Below are 27,456 nucleotides of genomic sequence, written 5' to 3'. Positions count from 1 at the left end.
GGGAAAGCTCAAGTGAAAACTGCATTTCTAGTTTTCTCCTAGCTTGCTCAATGCCTCCCTGCTTTAAAGCAATAGTCCAAACTTCGTTATATCCCAGATGGTGTTAATAAAGCATATATCACAGATTTTGCAAGATGTCTGAGCGTGTTTATTGCCCATCAACAAGGCAGTTAGTTCTTTCATGAAACCCTGCCTTGCACTGTATCTGTAATTTTCCTTTGTTTATGTAGTGTTCAAACACAGTACTGACTTCCCTCATCTCTGACTTCTACAAATTAACTTCTGGATCCATTTGAAGTTAAACACAAACTTTCAATGACTTCAAGTGGACTCAAGGGACTGCCTTTCTGTGGGAGGTTAAGTTATTTTGCTTCAGTGTTCCTCACCCATACCATAGTGTTATAATCCAGTATGCTGATACCATCTTCGTTCACAGCTATCCAGACTGGAGAGTCTTCTAATGAGGAAGGCAAAATAGGCTAGAGAGAAAGAAAATTAATTTAGATATTTCTTGACCACCACACAAATATGTTTCTGACATAAATCTTGGGGTTTAATGATGAACAGAAGATGAGAAAGAATCCCATAGACTTACTGGTCTGACCTGGTTTGATTTTTAAGAGGACTTTTCTCAAAAACTGGAATAACTTTCAGATTTACACAGAATTTTGGGACTAGTGGCACAAGATATGCAATGATAATGAAGGCTTTGAGGTTAATTAAATTCCACCAGTGTAGTTAAAGCTGAAGCAAGTGCTATGATAGAGCAACAAAACAGCAGTTTTGCTCTGCCCTGGTTCTTGTACTACTTCCATCAGTCAGGCAGGCAGGCAGTGAAGCCTGTTGGTTTCTGCAACAGCAGTACACCCAGTACCATCACATTAAAGCAGTCTTCTTTCTTACAGACTTTGACAAATACGCACCAATTACCTGTTAAAAGATGAGTTATGTGTTATGGCCAATGGCATCAGTCTTCCCTGGGAGTGTGCTATTACTTGGCTAATACCATAGTCTTTGCTGTTCAACTATTGTAAAGTTATAAAATATGTCAATCATCAGAAATATCAACATTATTTAAACTCTATGTGGAACTATTCTATATTCCAATTCTTCTGTGGTAACCTCAAGGACCAGTAACATCTTCTGGTTTTACTCCTGACAGTGGAAATAACTGTCTTTTTGAAAACTTCTTGTATATTTATTAAAGAGGTCCCTTTCATCCTTAGACTTTATTCCGTAACTATAGCAGCTCTGACTTCAAAGTAAGAGACACGTAACCATGAATAAGACTTATCTCAAGTTTTCAAAAGAGGAGATTTCTGCTTGGTTGGGGAAGATGGTTGATGCCAAACCAATTTCTCAGACAGCCACTACGCGCTAAAACATCAGTTCAGGCAAGGGCATTAGGTACAGATCCCTAGCCTGTGCTCGGCTGAGGGATGGAACAAGCTACTGGGAGAAGCACACCCTCCCGCTGTCCTTTGCTCTCCTGCTGATGCCTGCGGGCTGGCAGCTTACCCAATACATGCTTTTGTTTTTCTTTCTGCAACAGGATGTTAGCAGGCAAGAAAAGCCACGCTAGCTCTCTGTGTCAAGTAGAGAACAGGACTGAAAGTACCCATTCTCCTTGTAGCTAGCATGAGCTGCTGGGTGTGATTTATGGGGGACTCTTCCATTCCACTCTCCCAATGGTATGTAAATAGTATTTTTCAAATTATCACTGCAGCCTTGATGACCAGGGAAATTCCTGTCTAAGAAAGCTTTGGCAAGGCTTACAAGGAGAGGTAGTACCCTGTATTATCATCAACTGATGTAGTCAGGGAACCTTCAGTATTTATTTACTGAATACTAGCAACCCCTAGTGTTTAGAATCTATTTCTCTTCCTAAAGTGACACCTTCTTTCTGGAATGTGGTACCAGAGCTGATTGTTCAGAACAGAGTATTGTTCATTTTTTTTTCCCCTTCCTGAAGTAGAAGCACTTTTAACTGGTGTAACCAGAGATCACAGATACAGCTCGGCTCAGTTCACTCTTAGGAACAGAAAAAAGCAAGTTCTAGTTACCTTAGCAGCAAATATTTTGGTTCCAAAAAGAGGCCATTTCCGGGCCACTGTCAAATAAATTCGAATGCATTCTGGTGGAGAGCATCCCTGCAGCACCATCCACTTTGTCGCCAACTTGTCAGCCAGTTGCCTTACAGAAGCCAAGACACAAGACAACATTAATCACTAATGTCTTCCAAAGAAAGGTGAATCAAACATAATAGTTAATAAACGTACTTCTTATTCCAAAAAGGCCATTCTACACAGCACTAAGGACAGGGCTTTCAGCACTGACAGTTACAAGGGTTGTTCAACCTCAGTTTATTTTAGCATTTTCTCTACATCCGCTATTGTTTTACTACTAGTATATGGTAATGCCCAGGAATCCCAGTCACATATGGGTTGCCCACTGGTGTATATGTGAAACAACTATAGCTACAAACACTCAGGCAGCTGTTACAGTAAAATCCTGTCCAGATTGTCTTCACATTCAATTATACTCTCACCTTAACATCCTAACTTGTCTGTAGTATGCTCTATGTGGAATGGCAACATATTAACGCACTCTTGCTTTGGTTCACTAGGAATGGTTTGGCACCTATCTTGCTACATGCAAATGGAATTGCTTCCAAAAGGCAGGAATCGTGTTAGTTCCACCACTGCATCCCTAAGTAGCTTTGGATGTGTAAGATGACTGTTCTCTCTTTAAAAGTTAGAGCTGACATCCATGGCAGCATCTGAATTATGTACTTGAGTACTTGAGGGCTCTGCATTGTGCGTGAGAATTCCCAAGCCAGAACATCAAAAAGCCCTGCCAAAGTATGTTCTACCAGAATTACTGGATGGCCTGAAGCAGCCCATATGTGGTGGCTTTATGGCTGGTTGCAAATGTTAGGCATCTGGATTCAATTGGCACTTGTGGGAAGGGTAAAACAAAAATTCAGAAACAGAATTCATCTTAGGCTTAGGATAGAGTTTGTTGGAACTGAGATGCCCAATTTGGAAATGAAAGGCTTAAACTGCTTGTCCAAGGGAAAATAAGTTGGTGATTTGGCTCTTTTTATAATAGTTATCTGCTATTTTCTTTTAAAGGAACCTTTTCCTGACACTTGGTGTGTTTGTTTAAGTTTCTACATCAAATAATCTTCACAGGGCTCCTTCAAACTTTTTAAATATAAAGACAGAATTTTGCAAACCAAATTTGTTTTCTGTGCTAAGTACAAAAGAACCAACAGTTTACCTGAGCTGTTCTGAAGTAACGTTTTGCTTGTAGCGTTTGGGGTAGAATTTATCTAAGACCTGGTGGAGAAGGTGCTGCATTTTCGACTGTGATGTTCCCCCAGGACTTGAAGATCCTGGTCGATCCAAGTCCCCATATTCCACCTAAGACAACATTATAGTTTATAGTGCAACAGAACTATGGGGGTGGGGTGCAGTGAAGGGGGTAGTGCAGTAGAACATTCCATGAATTCCCGTACTGATAACTACTGTGTTTATTAGTCATGCAAAAAGACACCATTAGGCTGGGGAATTTTGTCTACAGCATTTACCATAGTAAATGTATACAACAGAGCAACTACTGAGACATGAGTGCCCAGGGAATTCTTTACTAATCTAAGAATGTGAAACAAGGTTTTGTTTCAGCTCCTGATCTTCTGTCAGCTACTTATTGTAGGGAGACACTTCTGTATAACTGCTAAGCTTTTGGGGGTTATTTTCAACTGGCCAATTAGAACAACAGTATATTTCTAGTTTGGACAACATTCCCAGCTTCTTCAACTCAGTTTACACTGTTTTTATAAATACCACAGCCAGTTTCATCTCAGTAAGAAACTATTATCCTGCTTATCATGCCAGCAACCCATACTGCACTTTTTATCTGATAAAATGCTAAAGGCAAGCCTGGAGATCTAATGGAGGTTCCTACATGATGCTCTTCCTAAGAGGCTATTGGCAGTATAACAGGGAAAATTTTTACTATTAATAGAATTTTAGTAGTGATACCATTTCCATATCTCTACAAAGGCACTACTAATTGGAGCAGTTCTGGGGATACTCCAGCCTCACTGTTTTTTTTTCCAATATTTTTCTTCAGAAAGAAAGGAGAGGCAACCTTATAGCAGATTTCTTTACAGCAAGAGGTGTTCTAGCAACATACGTATGCTGCTACAATGTGTTTGGCATGGTACATCTCAGACTATGTTTGGTAAAAAAAAAAAAAAAACCCAACCCAAAACAACAAACACTTTTGATGTAAAAGATAGCTGCTTAGTCAAAGACATTCAGTGCACAGCTGAAGTCCCTGGAGGAGAGAAGGGAGAATTTCTGCCCATAGTCATACTCACCTGAGCCATCAGAGCCACCATTTCCAGAGCTAATTCCTTATTAACAGGAAACCTTCCATTGGCTATTTCATTGCTGACTTGGAAGGCCAGTAGCAACCGCTCACGGTCTGTCTCACCTTTGGCCTGGCTCCGAAAATATAGCCTAAAACATAGAGAGGATTGTGAAGATAAAAAATATATTGTGAACTGAAAGTAAAGGCGGAAACTTTAATCAAGGCGAGTAAGAGTGGAATGACTTTTTTCTCCCTCCTTCTCCAAAGTAAACTTTGAGTATTTCATGGGTACTGGACAGAGATTTGGAAGCTGAGGTGCTTCCCTTATGAACAAGATCTGGGCAAGGAGGCTCAAACATGCTTTCTAGCTTTGGAAGCCATTTGAATTCTGTAAGCCAGTCATTTCAATAGTGAAGCATTATTAAACACAGGTAAATAGGTGTCCATCCACCTCCTTCAAGCACAGACAGGCAATATTTAAAATATGGTCTTCTCTGCTTATCACAAAATACAGAGCTACCTCTGCTCTATATGTATAAACTTCCACACAGAGGTCGTGTAGACTTGTTATTTTTAACAGCTTTGGTTTGACCACTCACACTGCTATTCTTATTTTAAAAAGTCTTCAGTTTGCTTCAGCAGAAAGAAAGTGACCCAATTAGCAGCCTTTATTTCAAAAATTGAAGAATCATTCTTGTAAATCAAAGCTTCCGATTATTTTTTATTCCCTTCATACTTGCAATTCTTTGACTTAGTACAGCAAGATGACTAGTGGGGGCTGAAGACACCAGCTTGGGGAATGCTTCCCAGAACCATTCCTCATGCATGCCTATTTACAGCCCACACCATCTAATTCAAGTACCAATTTAAAGCTGCGTCTATGACTATATATTCCACAATACTACACAACATACTCATTCCAGTGGGTCAGTTTATTTTCAAGATTAACACCACCATTAGGACCGTATTGACCTTACACTCTGACCTTATCAGAGTCCTTGTTGTTAGAACAGCCCAACCTTGGAAAGACCTTATTAAAACATCCTTGTGACCAGTCTAGGCACATGCCAGTCCAACAAAACACCATAAAGTTTCATCTCTGAAACAAATACTGCCTTCTGGGTCAAAAGCAATAACTTCTGCTTCCACCTCTGTTATACCAAAGATGACAGAAATCTGTTTCCACTGTTACAGTCAACAAAATCTTCATACATTCAGTACAGAACTTTGTCTCTTTTTGGTTTTGGGGTGGTCTTTGTTTTGCCTGAAAAGAGAATTCACATACAGAAAGCCATTTCTTGTTCTCATATACAGCTCTCCATTCACTACAATTCAGAATTCATGTCTGTACTATAAACGATGAACTTGTTCCAAATTTTGGTTTAGATCTTTGTCTCGTACTTCCCTTCTCTACCATCTCTCATCATCCAACCTGTAACATTTCTTTTTTCATAAAGTCTGGGCACTGCTACTACATGTCTCTTCTACAGCTCAAGCTATTTAGAACATTATTCTTACATCTTTTTCATCTTTGTGATTCTCCACTTAATCGCAAGTTTCAGCATATTTGTTTTCACTGGTGATTTTTCCCTCAGGTCTCTCCTCCTCTCACCTAACACACATTGTTTAATTACACTTTAGGATCTAGGCAAATGAAATTGTACCAAGTATATCTTACTGTGCTACAGCTACTTGTTAACTCATTTTAAGTCTCTTCTGCTATTGCAAAGTGGTTTTGGTTTTACTTCTAGGCCATATGCCTTCTTTTATACATGTACTACACACAAAAGTCATCACATCTCATGTAGGATTTGAACCTATCTAACTAAAATAGTTTCGGCACCAACAGTACTATAAACTACTGGGCATCTACAGAGATATATGCAGTCTAGAAATGTTTAATTAACAGCAGTAGTGAGGCCAAACAACAAAGCACAGTACCTGTTCTTATAGGTCAACTTCACAATTCTTGTGCCACCTTCATATTTCCCAGGATGCAATTCTTTTAAAGCTTGTTCCCATTTAGAAATTACATCACAGATCTTTAAATAAAATATCATGGAGAAAGGAGAGATAAACTGAGGTGAAATGTATAGTCAGGGCTTGAGGGGAAAGTACATGAAAAAGGAATGTGGAATACAGAAGATAAACAAACAGACTGGATCAGTATAAACACAGCCAAAAGTGACAAACAATTCCTTTTCCTATTACACAGTATGCAGTAATTAAAGCATTCCAACTGAAAACTCCAGGTCTAATCTGCAGGGAACCACATGTAAGTGAATTCTGGTCTAGTAGCAACTCTGTGGTTATGTCTATGTTAGCAAGCAGCGAAGCCCAGGAGGAGATATGCACAGTGAAACACCTAAGACTCTATTGCCCAACTGTATGAGTTTCAAAGAGTTTTCCTTTAGACTAGCTTCAGCCTAACCAAATGGCCTGAAAGCCCCCTACTATGTTGGATCACATCTTCCAGTTCATGCTTCATGTAAAAAGAATCCATTTCATGCTCTCTAAAGTTGCTCCTTGATGTGAATCAAAGCATGGTTAACAGGAATGACTGGTAGGTTTGCTTCAGGGTGCCCCCCTGAGCCAAACTAAAAGACTAACATACCCTCTGAACAGCAACTGTCTACATGCATGGCTGAACCAAACACCTTTGGACGTGAATGTTCAAACTTTGAGAACATTTGGTCCTGGATTCCAACTTTGTAACTCAGACGTATTTTTCGTAATAGCACGGTTGATTTCTTTGGTTCCATTCAGCTCCTCTTGATTATTCCATTCCTTTTACAAGTTGCCTAATAAAGGCCCCAACTTCTCTTTTGATAGCATCTCACTAAAAGGAATGTGAACATAAGAAGCCACCTGAAATAGATCAGATATCCTAATTCTCTCAAGAAGCTACTGAGGTTGCCCTGGCAAGTAAATAATAACCAGTTAATATCCAGTAAAAGTGATGCCTCTGATCATCTCAACTCCTCCATTTACTCTAATATCTCCTCTCTCCAAATGGTCATTCAGCTATCAGCAAAGCTCTGGATTATCTGATCTGTAACAGGCCATGAAAGAGAAGTATATAATTTGGCACCACCTGTGGTAGTTTCCTCTTCAAACCATCTAACTTAAAGTTAGTGGTATCTTCTCCCTCTGTTACCCAGTGTGGAATTTTATGCTGTGTAAACCAACATTCCTCACAGGTATCAGGGCCTCTTCAAAGTTGTCACTTTGAAAGTGACAACAAATGTCATCTGTATGACGTATGTATGACAAATCATTCTCCCAGATTTGTACCATTTCATGGTACATGTCTCATTCATGGCTAGTCTGCTCACTTAAGGCAGTCATCCCTCCACAGTGTGGATAAAAAAATCTCCATATTACAGACAGATGTTAATACTTTATCTGCTTTTCTTTTCCCTTGATGTGAGGCACTCCTCTCTTTTTTTAAAGTGAGGGCTTAATCAGTAGAGAGCTTTCTTCTCTAAGTATACCCATTGACAATGAAAGCTTGATTTATCTGGAGATAGCAAGGAGATACTTCAGAAATATAAATACAATAGATGGGATTTATATAGACATGCCAAGAGACTCACAGCCTAACATAAATTTGTCTCAATTAGTAGTGTCACATTTGATGTTAGCTGTGATATCTGATTGTGCTAGATAGCTCAGTCATGTTTTAATTTTGTAGTCAAGACAAATTAAAACTTACAGATGTGCTAAAATCTAAGCTGACTTTTTAAAAATTGACCAATTTATCACCTACTAAACAGAATATGCTTCATCTTAACTAGTATCTCAGACTAAACTGGCATAATTATAGAATCACAGAATCATTTAAGTTGGAAAAGACCTTTAAGATCATTCAGTCCAAGTGTTAACTGAGCACTGCCAAGCCCACCACTAAACCATGCCCTTAAGCACCACATCTACACATCTTTTAAATAACCCCAGGGATGGTGACTCAACCACTTCCCTGGACAGCCTGTTCCAATGCTTGGCAACACTTTCAATGAAGAATTTTTTTCCTAATATTCAGTCTAAACCTCCTCTGTTGAAACTTGAGGTCATATCCTCTTGTCCTATCGCTTGTTACTTGGGAAAAGAGAGTGACCCCCATCTCACTAGAATCTCCTTTCAGGTAGTTATAAGAGAGCACTGACGTCTCCCTTGAGCCTCCTTTTCTTCTGACTAAACAACCCCAGTTCCCCCAGTTGTTCCTCATAAGACTTGTGCTGTATGTAAACCCTTCACCAGCTTTGTTGCCCTCTTCTGGAGCCGCTCCAGCACCTCAGTGTATTCTTGTAGTGAGAGGCCCAGAACTGAACACAGTATTTGAGATGCAGCCTCACCAGTGCCGAGTACAGGGGAATGATCACTGCCCTGGCCCTGCTGTTGGCTGCCTTGGCTGCCTGGGCACAAGTTGGCTCATGTTCAGCCAGCTGTCAACCAATACCCCTCCAAGGTCTTTTTCTGCCAGGCAGCTTTCCAGCCATGCTTCCCCAAGCCTGTAGCATTGCATGGGGCTGTCGTGGCCCAAGTGCATAATTCGTATCTCATCTCTGAATACTAATCTAGAAGTGTATTTGCTCTTGCTGCATTAAGCAAAATGTATTAGCCATTTAGCAGCTCTTCAAAGATGTATGTGGGATGTAGCGGGGTGGGGGGTGGGTGGGAAAGAAAGAAATTACCTTCATGTTACCCTGCAGACAGTGTTCCAAATTTCTGCCAGAAGGATCATCTGTGAAGAGAGAAAATCCCATGTGGGATGGTTTCCTCATTCCTGTCTCCTGGTTCAGTCGCTGGATGAATTCATCAACTGTTGAGGAACCATCAAAACCTACAACCTGCAATGAAGGAGAAGTTGGTTGATGATAGCTTTCAAGAAACATGACATTGATGGATATTGCAACTACTGAAGCCTGGTTTCCTACAGACTGGTGTCTGAGGATTGACTACCAGCTCCAGTGACAGCACTTGCGTATTGTCTCCCCTCCCATTGTATTCTTTCTCCTGCTGTGAAACTTGTGACATCTCTCCCTTTTCCCCAGCTACCTCTTCTTCATATGACATGTAGAGCTGAGGGTGGATTCCCTTCATTTTTCTCAGGAAAAATGCTAAAATGGCAAGAAGGAGAAATAGCACCTATCTCTCAATATCTGATACATACAAACACCATGGTGCCACCCACATGAAGAAGGCAGGTTATGGTGCAGTCCACTAGTCCCCAGAAGAAAGGCAGCTGTGATGGCTCACCTGGTAAGTTCCGTTCATGAAGTGCACTGGGATGCTGAAGGGGAGTGAGTGGTGGTAGGGATTTCTCAGCAGGATGGACACAATCTCCATCCGGGAGGGCTTGGCTTCCCGTTCACCAGTCTGCACAGCGCGGTCTACTGATCTCTGGCAGTAGATGGCATACTTGCCTGTTTCACACCTAGGTGAAGATGTGGAGATAAGCCACAAACATGCTTTAAATGCCACGTTCTCTTCCATTTCCCATGCCATGACAAAGCATTCTCCTCCCTCAGGCTTTTGCTCAAGCAAAACCACATCTCTATGCAGATATCTTCATTCATCTCAACACACTAACAGCTCAAGCAAAAAGCTACAATACAAACCCCAGCTCCAAGGATCTGTAAAATTAAGGTAGACCGTGGAATCTCTAGGAAGTTCAAGAGCATTCCCTGCTCCTAGATGGACTGGACGTAGTGTAGGAATACCCTCTCTTATACCCTGTTGCCATCTTAGTATCCATTAAACCAAGACCAGTTTACCCTCCGACTTGTCATCATTCCAGCAGAATTTAGTTGCTATTATGTCAAGTCCTGGTAAGTATTAACAATAAGTTGTAATGCATTAGTCTCACAGGATTATATAGATTATGTTTAGCAACTTACATAGTTATAAAAATTCTAAGTTTCTATGTATTAATCCTATCTGCCAATCAAGAGACTCGGAGATTCAGAGCAGGCTCAGGTTTGTTGATAGTTCAATACAGTATAGGGATAGTTGTTGATATGATCAGTTTACTGTCTACTGACACAAGGGCTCCATTGAACAGCACCAAAAGAATGTAAGTGTCTCTAAAGCCAGGCACTTACACCTTTTGCAATAATGTTTAGAATGCATATACTGAATAAGTTCTGAAATTGAAGGATAGCACAGTATTTATAACTGTGCTATCACTTTGCAGGGGAAATTAATTTCATTCAAGATGCCTTCAGAAGCTCAGTACATGATTAAATCTCCAGTTAAATCCCTCCAAGCAATATGGAAGTCAGGAGCTCTGCCTTTTTATATATTTTATATATTGTTCACCTCCCCAGTAATGCATTTAAACAATTTTCAAATTGAAAATCTTGCTCTGACGAGAAGCTGTTGTGTCTGGCTTCCAAATGTTCCTGAGCCTCGTGTTTTCTAACCTAGAAGTGTACCCCACTGTTCTTCCTCTCTTAGAGACTGGATATATACTCTAAGGTCACCTTTCATGACAAACAATAGCTAGAATAAATCTAGACCACAGGCATTATGCAGTTTAAGCATTCTAGTATTGTGTTGTTTGCTGTATGAAGCAGGCGAAGCCTATCTACTTAACTGGGCAAGAAACAGCCATACCTGCTCCATCTAAAGAGACACAAGTATTTCTAAAGCTAGACAGAGGGACCTAAGTCCTGTTTAGCAACTGCTCTAAATCTAATTTAAACTGATGAATATAAGCACAGCTTGCTGTTACTTCTGTATGTTTTGGTGTGTTTTTTTTTCCTAGCCCTAATAATTGCTTCATAGCTGGACTGTATACTTAAATTTCCTCTTTGCTTCTACTTGAAGATTATTTGTTATAAAGGTACTCGGAGGCTAAGAACCTGGCAGACCATCACCACAGTAATGCTTGAAATTGACGCAATAAATCAATTTCACAGAGCCCATCTCATCCTTATGAAATTTAATAGTCCCTAACAGTAGAGCAGCTCCACTGCTAAGTTTGGGAGATGGGCCTAGTTGAAAAGCTGGTAATGGACAAGTTTTAAGAGCTGGTTTCTAGTACTAGCCAAAAGATCCCTAACGTGTTGCCTTAGCCAATGGAGAAAGAGCCTGAGCATCAAGGAGTGCCTGATAGTTGTAATTTTGCTTCTGAGAACACATAAGAAACGTGAGTCAGAATGTAAGAAAATAGAAAAAACTTGACAGGAGGACTACAGAGATTTCCTTTGCAACACCAGACTTTTAACTCAGTTCCTAGGAAGACTAATATTTGAATAGGAATATTTGTTTGAAATGAAATCACTCTTTTACCTATGTCTTACCAACAGTATATTGTTTCAACAGACAATTAGACATCTCTGGCTATGACCTCCCCAGACAAGGGCACAGGGAGACTTGCTGAAAACCAGATCACCATGGAAACAAACAAAGAGCACAACATGAACATGGGGGAACAACTTCTGCCTGTTTTCTTATAAGTTTTCTTGCACTGTTTTCTTATAAGTGTTAGATGCCAAAGAGGTAACAGAAAACAGTACTAGCATGTATTTCAGGTTCATTAATTTTTCCTACTTTTTATAATGTTCTCTGCCTCACTTCTGTCAGTATGTCCATTAATCTGGCAGCAAGCTGTAATTACCTAAAATTCTAATCATTCATTCTAAATAATTACTTTGGTCTTTCTGTTAATAAAAGAAAGTATCTGCACCAGAAAGAAAACCTCCCTATGCAGCTCTAGTTATATCTGCAGAAAGTTCTTTTGGTAGTATAGGTCACTCAGTTTTGTGAATTAGCTTATTATAAGCGACAAATTAATATGAATGACTGAAAGGGGACACTGCGATACCATTTAGAACCTTCTTTTCCCTCCCTCAACTGATTTTTGCAGGTGCGTGCTACAAAATTGCTTCTATCTTTATCCATAGCAAATGCAAAAGGCAATCAGCTTAGCAGAAGAAAATGCTCTTACAGTCTTTACCTGGGGTCTGCATGTCGCTGCAAGTGCTGTTTGATGTACCAGAGAAAGTGATGTTGAGGCAGGAATAGAGGAGCACACAAAGCCAGGAGCTGCCAACACTGTGAACATAAAATTGGACATCATTCTTCTATACTTCTTGTTTGTTGTCTTTCACAGAATACTGCAACCAAACTGTTGGATGCTTTTGGGAGTGACCATTTTATACATGTGGTTCAAAATGCTTCAAAGGGAAGTGATCGTCAGAGGACAGACTGCTCTTTTTTTTTTTTCTTCTCTATTTGTAAATGCAGATCATAGCAAAGAATACACTGGTGAATTTTGGTTCAAATTAGACCCATTATTGTTCAGCCAGATTTAATTTTCTCATTTGAGTTGGGAATATTATAATCAAGTATGTACATTCATGCTGTAACTTACTGATTTACCCAAGACTTACAGTGCAAAAATCACATTTAACGCTTAATAGTAGTATTAATGATTTGTATGTTGCTGATAAACTAAAATGGAAATAAAAATTAATACCATGTGACAATTATAGCCAGCCAACACAAGCTATGAATTTTGATTCTTAATATGGTCTGAATAGGTCATTTGCGACTGGTAAAGGGTTAAATTCAAACTAAAACTTATTTTACAAGTAGGTTACATTTGCAATGTTTTTCTTTGCACATCAGTGCTAAGATTCTCTTTCCTCCAACACACCTTTAGTATTAGCACACTTTTATGAGAACCAGCCTCATTGCTGATTATTAAAAATATGGAATTAAACAAAAAGCATTTGCAGAGTGGAAGTGACAAAAGGGGAACTGACCTGAATGACTGAGTGGTTCTGGGGTTGTCGGCAGCTGGTCTGTTTAACAAGCTGACAGTAAATTTCATTCTGCAGCTCAGTATGTGTCAAGCAGACCTGCAGTGCTGTCTGGGCGAGTGACACATGGTAATCAATAGAGGGTGCCTCCACAGGGACATTGATGAACAGTTGACAGGACTGTAAAAAGGTGGAAATTAGTCAATGGAATACAGCCATTCTTCTCACATACTTTCCAGACCAGGCTCCCCAGATGGGTTACAATTAAATCTTCTAAATAATCTTGAGAGAAGGGAGGAGAATAAGTACTTCATTCCTGTCCTTCTCTTTTTAGCTGTGGCAACTAGAAAATTCATTCAACCTGCCCCAGCCTGAGGAGCTCACAAGTCAGGAAGAGAACTGAGGCGAAAGTGTGCTTCCTGTCTTCCATGCCTGTGCTTTACCTTGCTAAAACTGTCCAGACTTACTGCTGACCTTACACTTGAACAATGCAAAAATCACACCTCCAACAGCTTCACTACTGGTCTTACTGAGACAACTGAATTTGCTAGTAAATTGTTTCCGTTTCGTTCAATCCAACTATTAGAGAGGAAAGGGGAAAGATATGGCTAACTCTGATGTGTAAAGCCTGTGGGGGATATTGCTCCTAAACCTAGGTTCCCTACAAGTTAAACCTCCAGAGGATCAATGAAACCTAATATCTAGCGGTCCTATTATAAGTAAATGACCCAGCAGGCTTGTCTAAAGCAACCAATGGTGGCAGTAAAAGTTGTGACAAACAACAGGAGCGAATAATCTTGTTGTCCCAACAACAGAGCAAAATAACTGAAACCCATCAACGTCCCTTTAAATACCTTAAAAAGTTTCAGAGCTTCAGTCTGTAGAGCCTCTGAAGGCAGAGTGGTGAGGGATGTCTGCAACCCATCTTTGCTGTAGCACAACATAGGATGTTTCCACAGAGGAGAATCTGAGGTAGCAGATGGGCAAAAAATGCTGGGTCAGAAAGAGCAGACAGATAACAGTGTCCACAGTGAAAAAGAGCCCTGATAAAATGGCAAAGCACCCAAGAAAACGGCACCGAGATAGGCCACATTTATCTTTGGTGCCACTTCACTGATTTTAGCAAAGCCTGCCATGAAGAGGGAGTCACCAGCAGTATTAGCCATCAGAAGTATTGCCATTTTCAACCCTGCTATGTCAGAGCTTCTCACCAGCTGGACTCTGGTGACAAACTGCTTAGTTCTGCATTCAAGCAAGTAACACAAACTCTGTCAGGACAGCTGCCTGTATGGGGATCTTTGTTAGTGCAAGTCACTATTCAACAGTAAGCAAGGTTCACATACAGGTCTAGGAATGTGAGTGTGCAGGAAAACAGTATGAAGTACAAATGCATATGTTAATACACATTTGAGAACATAGTGCATAAACATACATGAATGAGCAAGTGTCGAAGATGAGGAGGAACAGATGAGCATGGATGTAGATGTGAGGGCTTACAGGTGCAGACAGAAGAACAGATGTGAAGGCCAGTGTGCACAAGTGTATTTAGAGAAGAGAGCATATGTTTGTATGGTCAAGATTCCCAAGGAATGGAAAATCAGGACCAACAATAACAGGAAAAATTAAAGCTCCAGTTCTTTATTTTAATTTGAGTTAATGTTACAGACATTTCAGATGCTTTGGTACGTTATGTGACAATGTGATGGACTTGTCTAGTTTCACTACAATGTCTGTATCCTCTCTGGAGATGTTACTGTGGAACTAGGGCAGAAGGATCATATGCTATTCTACTGAGAATCCCCTTCTTTCACCTTTGGCTGGGTTAAAACTGGGAATTGAAAATATCCTTCCTTACGCTTTGCTACCATGGAAAAGAGTTTGTGGTTTCTACTTACTAGGGTCTCCCTCTGCATCCAATAGTTTTCCAATGAGTTGTTCATATGATGTGCCCACTGTGGCATTACTGCTACCAGCTGCTACAGTCAGATGGTACAGCCAGGTATTCTAGGCACAAAGATGAAAACAGTATGGGTCAATTCTTGTTTTCTATAAACAGGTGCAGTCTGTACACCCCATTTGTTCACTGATACCAAAAGGTCTCTCTCCAAACAGACTGCCTTTTATACCTTCTCCTGTTTGGTGCGAATGAGTAAGTATGTGGGACTCTGGTCCTGTGGGTGAATCACCAACGTACAGTGGGATGAGAGAAGTCCTCCACCAGTGGCTTCATAATCTTCATCAGAGTCACAAGAACGGTCTACTTCTTCCACTTTGGACTCACGCATAGGCAGATACCCTAAAGGACACTGTAAGGAGAAGAAGCAGGTAAATGTAAGTAGGTAAGTGTAGCTAATCTCCCACTATGCACACAGAACACTAGGAAGGAAAACACAGGTCAAAATGTTATCAGTTGTGTAAAATGTAAGGAATAAACTATAATTCAGTGTTTAAGTAATGTAATTATATAATCTTGCATTTCTGTAGGATCTCTTTCATCAACTGAAGTACTTACAAACTATGTTACTATTTCTATTATTTTTCTTGGGAAAGCATCTACAGGTCAGAATGAGAATATGCAAATGAAGAAATGGCCTTTCCCATAAGGTATTATTTTCTTCCCATTATACTTGGCAGGGTCCATTCCTTGGGGAAAGGAATTACCTTGTCTTCATGATTTCGATAGTAGTAAAAAGTTTTTCCAATCAGTGCACACCAGACTAGCTTAGAGTGACCATGCTTGACCTGTAAGGAGAACAAAGAAATGTTTTTTAACATGTTTTTAACATCAGCAGTGTCGCTGGAATGATTTTCTAGCATTCCAATTTTCAATTCAATTTTCCCTTAAAACCTTGCATATATTATTTGTTATATGCTAATATGAGCTCCTCTCAAAATATATAGGGCACCACTTCCAAAAGCAGATAATAATTTGATGGTGCATAAGTGCTTATGGAAATGGATCTAAGATTTTGTGAAGTATTTTACCCATTCATCACAACCTATCATGTCTGTATCCTGAAATTCAGTATTAATAATGACCTTTTTAAAATTATAAAACCCAAATCATTTCACCTCAGCACGAAGTGACTGGTCAACATATAGTCTAGTGAACTGCTTCCTATTGCAGATGAATCAGCTGCAGATGCAGGCTGTCTTTAGACATCTTTAGATGATGACCAGAATTACATTTAAAAATTCATAGTAACGTGCTACGCAAAACTAATGTACGGAAATGGCATAAAGCATAAGAATTTTCACCTATCGTATTTTGTACTGATGTGTATGCAGTCTCTTATGATGGAAATAAATGCTAACCTAGAACCCGACAAGCCTGTATCTTTGAAACTCTCCTACAGCGCCAAGTCCCGATCAATGAAATGTGACATTTAACGGCATTTCCTGATCATTTGTTGTTTGGTTTGGTTTTGGTTTTTTTTCTGGGGCATACTGTGGGTTCTGTTGAAGAAAGGCAAACAACCTAGATGTTTGATATTACTTACTAGTTTGACAAAGTCAGTATCTCTCAGTAGCCTCACTTGTCCCATTCCTGATCATTTATATAAATGTTCCTCTCTCTGAAGTACAGAAATCTACTACCACTCTTCTTTCTTTCTTTCTTTATTTCCCCACTTTCCTAGGGAGTATTAAAATACTGATTTCTTATTGACATTTACTGCACAAACCGAGGAGCTGGTACACTGTCAATACTGAACTAAACTGAATATAGTAGACATAATTTTACCTTGGTGAGCCAACCTTTCACAGTGGGTTTAGCATCACTATGAGGAACACCAACAGGACTGGTCACTTGTACTCTGAGGATAGTCTGTAGGACATGAATCCATTCCTCCAGGATATTGGGAGAGTCTGCTGTCAGGAAATAAGTTCTCTTTTCTGTCATGAGCTGGAAGGAAAAGGAGTGAGCAAGTAGAAATATGCACACCTACATAGCTTTTCTTCAGCTGCTGAGTTTCATTGTTTCATACAGATTTTATCAGTTTTTTTGGTGGTTCAGGAGGGATTTTGGAAGGGGGTTGAGAAATAAGGTTCTAACCCTCAAAAGTCCAAGTGAAAGAACCGAAACTCAGATGAATCAAATTCTCATGAGCTCTCTTGCTGTTTCTGTTAGATAGGGTTGCTTTGTCTCCTCTCTCATACTTTCTTTTTTCTCAGTGCTGCTAATTTTTCATTTTAAAGGTGACTACATAAATAGTTAATTTTTGCTGCCTTCACTTTACATTGCATTCTGCCTTCAATGGGCTGTGACTTTGAGAGGAAAGATGCTATGTGTTTAATAGCATAAAGCCTTAGCAACTTCAGTTCCATAAGGGCAGAAGGTAGGTCACAAGTCAGGCTACGAGCCTGTCAGTCAGACTGTAAGAGAAACTTTAATGCTGCATTTATAATGAAATCCTCTACAAAAATAACTTAAAACTGAACCTGATGGGCTAACTTCTAATACTTCAGAAGTTGAGTTCTAATAGGAATGCAATACTTCAGATGCTGCTTCAGATCCTCCAGACATATAAAGTCAGGCTAGTGATCTTATGAGAGGAGTCATTCAGAAAGAGGAGATCACAGTTATGATCTAAAAACTGTCTGGTTTTATTTGTTACAAGAATCACTTTCCCCCACAGATTTCAAGCTCTCAGCAAAAATGCAAAAGAAGGAAAGTGGTATCATGTAAAATAAAACAAAAATAAAGGAGAAATTCTTTCCATTTCAAAAAGCTCTATTTGGGTTACAATTTAGCTCTTATCCCATTATTTATTAAACTAACTGCCTGGCTTGTGTCAGGGAACACAGGGGCCAGACAGAAGTTGATATCAATTAATATTGGTATCATTCAGCCTGAAATAAATGCTCTCTCATCCAGCCACTGAGTGTGTGGTTATCGGCAGGATGAAAAAGCAATGCTTACCTGGAATGTTTGGGACCCTTCACCTCTGACAATTTGGCACGAGGAATTCAGCTCCATCTGCCCTTGTGGTTTGCAGATAACGTCACTCTGAGGAAAGAAAAGCAAACAACTTTTTCAAAAAAAACAACAGATAGGTCTTAAAGTACTTAAATACAGCATAATACGCATGTGCAGGTTGGAGTCCACATTAATGAGCTGCAAAGGACAGCTTGCCAAGTTGAATATGAAACAGTGTGATCCCATTGCAATGATGAAGCAAAAGTCTCCTCAGTAGCGGCAGACAGTATAATGAGGTAATGACGACAAGTACTATCTTATGAAGTCCAGAAAAAAAAGCAACAAAACAACAAACCCTTTGTCACTGGGAAGGCAATACAACACCAAACAGGTACCAAGACAGTGGCTGAATTTACACCTGTGGAAGTTTTCAAGATTCAGCTAGATGAAGTCATGGGTAGTTTGATCTACAGCTGGTGACAGTCCCTCTTCAATGCATTAGTTGGACTAGGGTCTTCCAGAAGTCCCTCCCAACCAACAGTCAAAATTCTGCATCTTCATGAAATTAATTCTTATACACATGTATGCATATATCATGTATGTATAATTTGCTTATGAATTCCGACGGATAAACCTAGTATCAGAAATAAAGATTCATTGTGCCCTAGAGTGTATTTTTGTCTTGTCAGAATCTGACAGCTGTAAAATTAAAAAAGTTGAAAATAAATCTTCTCAATATTCCTGACTTGTAAGCAAAGATGTATATATTCACAGAGGTACTGTGTAATTTATGCAGGTATTGGAGGAAATTGCTGTGATCAGAAGAAAAAAGTATGGAAGCTGAACATCCCTAAATATAATTCTCTGTAATGTAGCTAAGTGCAGTAGAATAACGAAGGCCAATAAGAAATCTGTTTTATTGTATATACAAATTTTGAGTGCATACTGCTAGGATTTTTGAAATAATGTAACTTCATTAGAAATGTTGTGAGTTATTAAAGTTATTTGGAAAGGTCTGATTGTACAAACATGTTTCTCAATACTGTTTCATTGATCAGTGTGAGACAGCATTTTGGATGAAAGCTTATTTTCAGTTTTATCCTAGTTTTCTAATACTTCCATGTCCATGCGGGAGGGCAAAAATGAAAGTATCCAGCTTTCTTCCCCCTGAAAGCTGTAGTTTTGCTCAAGAGACCCATTTACTGAGTATATATCTGCACCCTCCTCATATTGTAATTTATTTTTCCTTTATTTTCATCTTAAACATGACCAAAACTGGGCCATGGCATGCCTTCTGCTTTTCATCATCTGTATAAAGTTAACCAATAGGTGTCAAGCTTCTGTCCTCCTGACCAACCTTCCATCTCCTGGAAACTGCCACCACAAAAAGCTTCTTTGCCTAAGCAGAGACCCATAGTTGAACCTGTGGGTCAGACATAATGCTCTTTGGCAGGACAGTCTGGGTCCACTCTGCCAGTGGTATCAGCCTGGAACTGTTTCTGCAGACAGCCTTCCTTGTGCCTCCACACAGGAGTAAATGTGACTCACCGGAGACTTGTAGTACATGATTTGTCTGTTCCTTAGAACAAACCATCGTCTCTTCCACATCTTCACCTGGCTGCCCATTTTCAGCAAGTAACCAGATTTTTCCATGGGTTCCTGGAGGGCAGACAGCAAAGGGTAGAGGATGTTATCTTGCATTACTCAAAATACAAATGAAAGAATGCTGAAATCAAGCTCAGACATTTGCTGCATCTGCATCCTTTTTCACTTTACTCTGCCTGATGGGAGTAGCAGTCATCCAAGGTCAATGCTGTCTGCTCAACATTAAAAGAGTCCTAGACTATTGGTGTAGCTGCGAATACCCCATTATGTTGTTTTAGTAAAGAGGGTATCTGACAATCATTTAATTGATTGTTTCAAGCACTGAAATCTTGTCTTCCTACCATACCAGTCATTTTCCAAATAAAAGTGAAGGCTGGCTCTAAGTCATGATCAGACTCCTGTTCTTTGTCTGTTTGATCACTTACATTCAAGGCTACAGAATTTAATGCTGCCCATGCTTGAGGTTTTTTTTCTAAACCAAAATATTCTATCCTTTGTCCTCTTTCATCTGTATTTCCAAACTTGGTTTGTCACAGAAGTGGAAGGCCATCATTAAAGTAGACTATGACTACAGCAAACCTGTACAGGTCATCAGGAAAGAATACAGCCCTTACTTGATGCTTACACTTTTATCTGACCACGTAACAGAAATTGCACATTCTTCTGAAGCAACAGATAGGGTGTGTTGCTACAAACCAGCTGGACTAACAGCCCAATCTGATAGAGCATCACTTTGCAGGGAACAGCTCAATATATTGTCATTATGCTTTTTCTCTTTCAAGAACAAGTCTCTATTTGCATTCCTTCACAGCTGTGAGGTGGCAAGACTTACAGTGCAGATTCCACCATCAGTGGAATAGGAAGATGTTCGCTGCAGCTTATGTTCTGGCTCTGAATAGTCACCATCCAAGGAGTAGGCATCAGGGGGAATGGCATAGTCACTCTCAGAGCTCAGTGAGGACATAGATACACCTGTTCAAAATAAAGAATGAGAATCATGACTAGACAGAAGTATGTACTCAATACTGCACACTCTGAAAGTTTTGAGTTCACCATTAAGGTTTTTTTTGTTCATGAAGAACAAATTAGATCAGACTTCGGAAACCCAAATCCCACTAAGCAAACTTCTGAGACCATTTGTTTTCCCTAGGAAGACAGGTAGTGAGAGTGAGTTTTGGATACTGACAATGTACAGTGTAATAAATTTGTGCTGAATAAACGGAGACTATATATATACATATATATATGTATACGTGTGTATGTATCTATATATATAAAAAAAAATACTCAACAGACTTGTTATCCAAAGCACAGACATGCTGTCTTCAGCTTGGAAACATCCATTATAAAGCATCAAGCCTCTCTCATTCAAAGTAAATTCATTCTCATTCACCAGCAATGGGGCTTTGCTTTCTATGAATCTTCCACCACATGGCAATGTACAGACACACCACAGACAATGCATCACAACAGAAGTTAAGACTAGATGAAATGGAATTCTATTTTATTGACTACCAATTGTAATGAAAATTCCACTCATGGATCCAATTTAACCTTCAGTTAAACTGCAGTCAGGAATAACTGGCCTAGCCGGGACCCAAATTACCTGATGCCTCTCAAAGATAGGAAAGATTTGCTTACTGATCACAAAATTATCAGCCAGTGACAGAGAAAAAATCCATTTTCTTTCAGATGTCTGTACCAGCTTGCTTACAAGGACAAGTCACAGTAAAAGTATGGATGCTTTCACTAGATACGTGATGAATTTGGGAGATCAATCCTTCCCAAAATCTGATTTTATCAAGTGCCTGGATAAAAAACTACCAGCAGTAAAAACCCATCTAAGAAGATAGGTTTCTACTGAGTAGCTGTTGATGCCTGCACACATCCTGGGAGAACTCCCTATTAGCATCACCAAGGCTAAGCATTTGCCTGCCACTGATGATGCTCTTCAGGACATCTTGCCTCACCCATGAGGATAGAGTTCATGCTGCTCTGTAGCAATACTCCCACTTTACCTCTCTTCACTGCTCGAGGGCTGCCTGGCACACTAGCTTTCCTGTTCTCAGATCCAGCAGTAGAAGTCCTGAAGCTGGCATGGGAGCCACAGTCATCATCAGAACCTGAAGACTCATCTAAGAAAGGCACGTTGCTGATCTGCATGGCTTTCTGGAAAACAGACCTGTATGGTCAGTGTGTGAGGGAAGAGTTTCCTCAGGACAATCCCTGCTCAGTAAGGAGACAGAACAATCAATACACACCCTTCATTTTCACACTGCCTTGCTCACTACCATCCAAAGGCTCCTAATTTCCTCCCATTCTAGTCTGAGAACTTCCAAACTGGACTCTCTAGTCTGATCTGTTTGGGTCTCCTCAGGTTACACCCTTCTGCTATTCCATAAGCCCCATGCTTCCCCATAAGCTCTCAAGAGCCCTTTTTCATTTAATTTCATTTAATTCTCTAGACTACACCTACTATCACCCCTAGCTTCTGCTGTCTCATAGTGCACACAGCAGCTTCCTGGACCAAAACTTGCTGCTGTGTTCTGTATTCCTAAACACGTTTATCATCTGCTACTCCTTCTGCATTCTTTTGGTGTCCAGTACTTCCTAACATTCTCTAATTTTCTTTCCTTCACTGCACAGCTTCATCCCATTCTTTCCCAAATCACTAGCAGCCCTGGACCATGCTTTTCATAACAGGAAAAGTGAGGTACCTCCTTACCCCTTTCAGCGTAGTGTAGACTGGCACTGTGACATTTCTGTAGATGAGACAGGTAAATGGCCCAGAAGCTGAACATGAGAAATTGGAAACTGGGAAAATTCGCAGAGCAAGAGAGCAAATAATACAAACTGGTGAAAAGCAGAAGGTTTTAATGGAGAGATACATGTTTCTATGAAAAAACTTACATAGCCTCTTGGAACATCAAATAATGGAGAACTGCCATCCTGGACAGCCTGGCCTCAGAAAGGCTAGGGGATGTGTTATTAATTACATGCAACTCCTGGAGACATCTACAATGCTCCCTTCAATTAGCCTGTAAGACTAAATGTGCCCACCCTGTGTTCCCCGTAGTACAATGGCAATCCAGTGCACGATGTGCAAACAGGTAAAAGCTGTAACAGGGGAAGGCGATGGTGAATTGCAAGACTAAAAGCAGGCTACAGACATGCAGAGGCAGAACAGTGTCAGCAAAAATAATGAAGATAATCCCTGAAGATGTTACTGAATGCAGGGGCTCAAACAGATCAGATTTATCTTCATCCCTTCCTTTCTTTATCATGGCTATCTACAAAATCAAATTTACTTTGAAAATAGGCAAGGAAATGAAGAAATCTGAATAGCCAGAAGCTCAGGTCCCACACTGTCACTGTAAACTCCCTCTAAGGATGGATCTTGTCTAGAACTTACAGCAGCTGGAAGTATCATTCACCGTGGCCACTTCAGATAACCTCATGCCAGACTTGGCCACAGCATAGATTCGACTCTCCTGGAACAATAATACCATGAAGAGCAATGGTCAGACAAAACCATGATTCCTGCAAAAAGAAACACTCATATCACAGAATCACATCACAATCACATCTTTGGTGAGGAAGGAGGGGCCCACTAAGAAAGGCTGCTCTGTTCTACCAGATGATGTGTGAATGACATTAGTAGAAATACACATCTGTGTATGATTCCTTGAATCATAACAGGTTTGGCTTATAAATGCTACATAGATTATATCCACAGACTGAAACACCTACGTGTAATTATTAATAAATTATTAAATCACAGCTTGGAAAAGCTGTTTCTTTCCACTTTATTAAACAATGCATTAAAAGGAAACAAGAAACCCCCTAAACCAGGACAATTTATTGAGTCACCACCTGAAAAGGATTCCTATTCTCTGACAATGGAATGAAAGAAATGCCTGGAGTGATCTCAGTAAGCCTATGTCTCAGTTACAACAACATATGGAGCTTTCAGTTCAAAGGATCTCTGAGTGCTTCACAAATTGATAAAAATTCCAAGGAGGGAACCCAAACCTGCAACTAAATGCAATGTTATGACTAAGACATCAACCAGTCTAAAATAGATAAAAATCAAAGCTAGGAATCCTTTTGCTGCTCCTTAAAGCATACAACCAATCACTATCAGTTAACACACATAATACATACACATGAAAGTATCTAAGACTGCAAAGTCAAGTACACCCAAAAAAGAAATTACAGAATTAGTATTTTCTGTACGTATATACATGGTGATTTAGTCTCTAATGAAATATTACATGCATTTTTTTCCTCCAGACACTTCTTATTCAGGGCACATAAGCATTTCTTACTGATTAAGCCGCTATTTAATATTCTATTTGTGCTTTAGCGTTTGATGTACTTGAATACATTAATTTGACTCTGGTCTGAAGACAAAAGAGTGGATTTTTCACATGGCGTTCTTGACTACAATACTGCAATGCTTATAAATATTAATAAAACATTTTATAATCCCCCCACCCCCTGAAGGGACATTGATGGGTGCTCTCACACAGGTTCTCTGAAGTATCCAATACCTTTGGAGTACCCACTTCAAGATGTCCAAGACCTGACTTTTTGAGAATTTAGCATTGTATAACATTGTTTGCAATTAAAACTGAATACAGTTGCAGCAGAAAAGCTCAGCACTTCTCTAATTAAATTTACTTGTCAAACTTAAGTTAGATGTTTAGGAGGTGTGTGTGGAGCTGATGTCACCTGTGAAAAATTTATCTTAAGGACTAGAAGAATCTTAGATGGGAAATTTAGATCAGAGAAAGGAATAGTAGCCAATCTCTGAAATAGGAATGCTGGAATCTAATCTGTTCTAGTATTCACATCTTACTTTAATGCTGAAACTATCTGGTCTGGTCCATTCACTTGCATTTATGACTCACTTGGTCTTAAACACATGATAACAGAACTACAGATTAACTTTTGATGACCCATAAGGATAAACCACAATGCAGCACCTCTTGACTTTCATTTTTATTCCTGTGTATCGTAAGTACTATGTTCTTCCATGAATTTCCTCCTCCCCCCCCCATAAAGAGGGGAAAAAAACCCAAAACCAAAAAAAACCCACAATTGTCAGTGGAACCAGCATGCCCCATGATCTGGAACTATGAAACTAGGTGGTTCAGAAACGTGGTAGATGTCCACATGAAACAACTGCTTGAGACCAAGAGCTGTTGTAGCCTAACTACTAGGCACGACTCAAAGATAAGCAGCATTTCTCAGGCTGTTGTCCTTGAATTCCTTACCCATGATGGGAATCTGTGCAGCGGTGGTGTGGGAGGTTTGCCTCCTGGGTCAAGTATGGCAGCCTCAGAACTCACAGCTTCTCTTTGCCCTGCAGAGAAGTGGTTCATTTCCTCACATACTCCAGCTTCTTCCCTCACTGTGCCACGTTCTGTCTCCATTTTCTCCAGTACCCCATCATCATCAATGTCTGTTTCCTTCACTTGCCCATGGCAAGCTGGAGAATTTACGATGGGCTGGAAGGTGCTGGCTTCTAAGCTCATTACATGATGGAAAGAATTAACCCCTGGCTGTGGCTGGCTGTAATGTCTCTTGGCTAGCTGGATACTGTCTCTTGGTGTATTGGGAGTTCGTATTTTTGGAAAGGTCATGCTACTGCCAAGGTTGCATTCCCTTGCTGGACAGAGGGAATGTGCTGTAACAGCCGATGTTGACACAACCAGAGGTGGCTCAGGGGTTTGGAGATGGCCCTCAAGCATGCTCATTATTTCTCCTGAGGAGGAGGACTCCAGCCGGTGGGAGCGGAACCTGGCACTCAGATCATCACAGAAGTAGGTGCTGTCCAAAGCCACTTGTTGCAAGGTTCTCACAGCACTACAGTTTCCTTCCAAAGATGACTGGTAAGTCAAAGCCTCAAGGATTCTTGTGGCCTCGGCTGGAGGGCCCAGTGATGTGGAATCAGAGCACCCTAACCTATGTTCAGAACTTACAGCTGCAAATACATCTTTCTCTGTGGAGAGGTTCCAGCTTAATGGGTCTGACACGAGCTTCAGTGTGCTCTGGGAAAGCAGAGATTTATCCTCTCCATTCTCAGTAAAGGTGTCATTGGCAAGGACTATATTTGATGTAGACAGGACACGTCTGCTATGTCCTGTCTGACACATCTGTCTGAAACCAGGTGTAAGGAGCACAGATTTCTGGTCTATCTTCTCAGCAGGAGAGGTCTGTGATGCTCTGGGCTTCAGAGAATTACAGCTACAAAGAGACTCAAAGGAAGGAATGCTGGTCGTATCTACAATAGAGAACACATGGTTATGGCATTTAGATGCTTCACTGTCTAAAAGTACATTTGCAAGTTGATCATGTCAGTTGTATTTGAATAGCACCCAGGCCTGGTTAGGACTATAAGAATGGAAAGGAAATGGCTGGGCACAAGTAATTCATCAGTGGTATAAATAACAGCTTAGACAGAAGTTCTGGCCTAGGAACTTCCTGAAACATTGACAGCAGAAGCTGGGGGGTACATAGAGAGAAGGACATCTCTACTTGCAATATTTTCTACACTTTTTCATGAAACATCCACAGCCAACCAGGACACAGGACACTGGTCTACGCAAGCTTTCAGGCTAACTCAATATAGCAGTTTTTACTCTTACCTATCCAGGATTACATCTCTTCTCTTAAAATAGCCATGAGAAGAAAGTACACCTATCCACACCATACTTTGTCAAAAAACATCTAAGTGGCCAGAACATTGCTTAGTGTGGTTTTTGACTTCAGTAGACCTACAGTGATTTATGCCATCAAATACGCTGGTATGGTTCCTCCCATTCCCAGAAGCTAGATGAGGCTTCTAGCACATGTATGGAGACCTTCTTAATCATTGCACTAAACAGTGACGTTACTCTCTTTTCAAGAATTTTGCTAGTTTTTTGCTATCCTTTTGTGCTACTACTCCAGCACTGCTCTTTGTCAACAAGTTTCGTAAGTTACTTACATGTGTGTGCCGTAAAAACTTCATTTTCTTTGTTTATTTTTTCTGTGCCTTCAGTTGCTATATTAGGAGATGACAAAAACAAGATAGATTCTAGATTGCCTCCATTGTTTTTGGTCTATTTAGAACTACACTTTATGATTTTTCTACTTTCTTCCTTTCTGTAATTACTAGACTACCTCAGTTCTACAGGTTCTGCTGAATAGCACCTTTAGGATATAAGAAAGTGCAGATAACACTTGGACTGGCAGAGGATGTTACTTCACTTTATGATTTTGATTGACCTTGGTATTTATAAATTGCCTGACTCAAAAGAATGAAGTCATAAGATGCTTTGGAAATTGCATAAATATGGGCAAGTGTGACTCTGCACAGCTATTGCTGAAAATGCTGCCTGAATGTCAGACTCTACAGACATTGCTTAACCACTAACGGGATTTACAAGGAAGGAGAAACAAACTGAAGACACAAAGTAAAACAGGGAAGGACAAACAGCAAAATAAACCAGTGTTGACTGCAGAGAGGATAAAACCTGCTCTTGAAACACAGCTGAGAAAGATAACCATGAGAGCCTGACCCTGGCACTTGAGCCACAAGGAACTAAATGTTAACAAAGCTATTACTAACATACAATGCTGGCACACACAATCCAGGCACACATTTCCCCCTGCCCAGAGGTAAAACTGGAAAGAGGCCATTCAATTTAAATATTATTGGTATTTTTGCAGCTTCCTAAATGTGAAGGAGATTAAGCAGTAACATGCAAATGTTACTATTTGCATGGCAAGCAA

General features: G+C 40.1%; 1 protein-coding gene across 1 annotated transcript in view; it reads right to left on the bottom strand.

The window, feature by feature from the left end:
• PLEKHH1 (pleckstrin homology domain containing, family H (with MyTH4 domain) member 1) overlaps positions 1 to 27,456 on the bottom strand; it is a 44,258-nt gene that overhangs the window by 916 nt on the left and 15,886 nt on the right. The window contains exons 6-26 of the mRNA XM_010015711.1: positions 24,954 to 25,963; positions 23,087 to 23,165; positions 22,400 to 22,488; positions 21,693 to 21,843; positions 20,507 to 20,646; positions 19,618 to 19,728; positions 18,073 to 18,159; positions 16,894 to 17,055; positions 15,813 to 15,893; positions 15,278 to 15,457; positions 15,047 to 15,155; positions 14,006 to 14,118; positions 13,155 to 13,331; positions 12,344 to 12,441; positions 9,640 to 9,817; positions 9,075 to 9,230; positions 6,322 to 6,422; positions 4,388 to 4,529; positions 3,283 to 3,425; positions 2,064 to 2,193; positions 393 to 479 (exon numbers count right to left, since the gene is read on the bottom strand). Of these exons, the coding sequence (XP_010014013.1) occupies positions 393 to 479; positions 2,064 to 2,193; positions 3,283 to 3,425; positions 4,388 to 4,529; positions 6,322 to 6,422; positions 9,075 to 9,230; positions 9,640 to 9,817; positions 12,344 to 12,441; positions 13,155 to 13,331; positions 14,006 to 14,118; positions 15,047 to 15,155; positions 15,278 to 15,457; positions 15,813 to 15,893; positions 16,894 to 17,055; positions 18,073 to 18,159; positions 19,618 to 19,728; positions 20,507 to 20,646; positions 21,693 to 21,843; positions 22,400 to 22,488; positions 23,087 to 23,165; positions 24,954 to 25,963 (3,524 nt within the window). The remainder of the gene's footprint in view (positions 1 to 392; positions 480 to 2,063; positions 2,194 to 3,282; positions 3,426 to 4,387; positions 4,530 to 6,321; positions 6,423 to 9,074; positions 9,231 to 9,639; positions 9,818 to 12,343; positions 12,442 to 13,154; positions 13,332 to 14,005; positions 14,119 to 15,046; positions 15,156 to 15,277; positions 15,458 to 15,812; positions 15,894 to 16,893; positions 17,056 to 18,072; positions 18,160 to 19,617; positions 19,729 to 20,506; positions 20,647 to 21,692; positions 21,844 to 22,399; positions 22,489 to 23,086; positions 23,166 to 24,953; positions 25,964 to 27,456) is intronic.

Source organism: Nestor notabilis, unplaced genomic scaffold (assembly GCF_000696875.1).
Source record: "Nestor notabilis isolate BGI_N333 unplaced genomic scaffold, ASM69687v1 scaffold28895, whole genome shotgun sequence".
NCBI classification, from domain to species: domain Eukaryota; kingdom Metazoa; phylum Chordata; class Aves; order Psittaciformes; family Psittacidae; genus Nestor; species Nestor notabilis.
The sequence above is the reverse complement of the archived record's forward strand: the minus strand, read 5'-3'. Positions and strand labels throughout refer to the sequence as shown.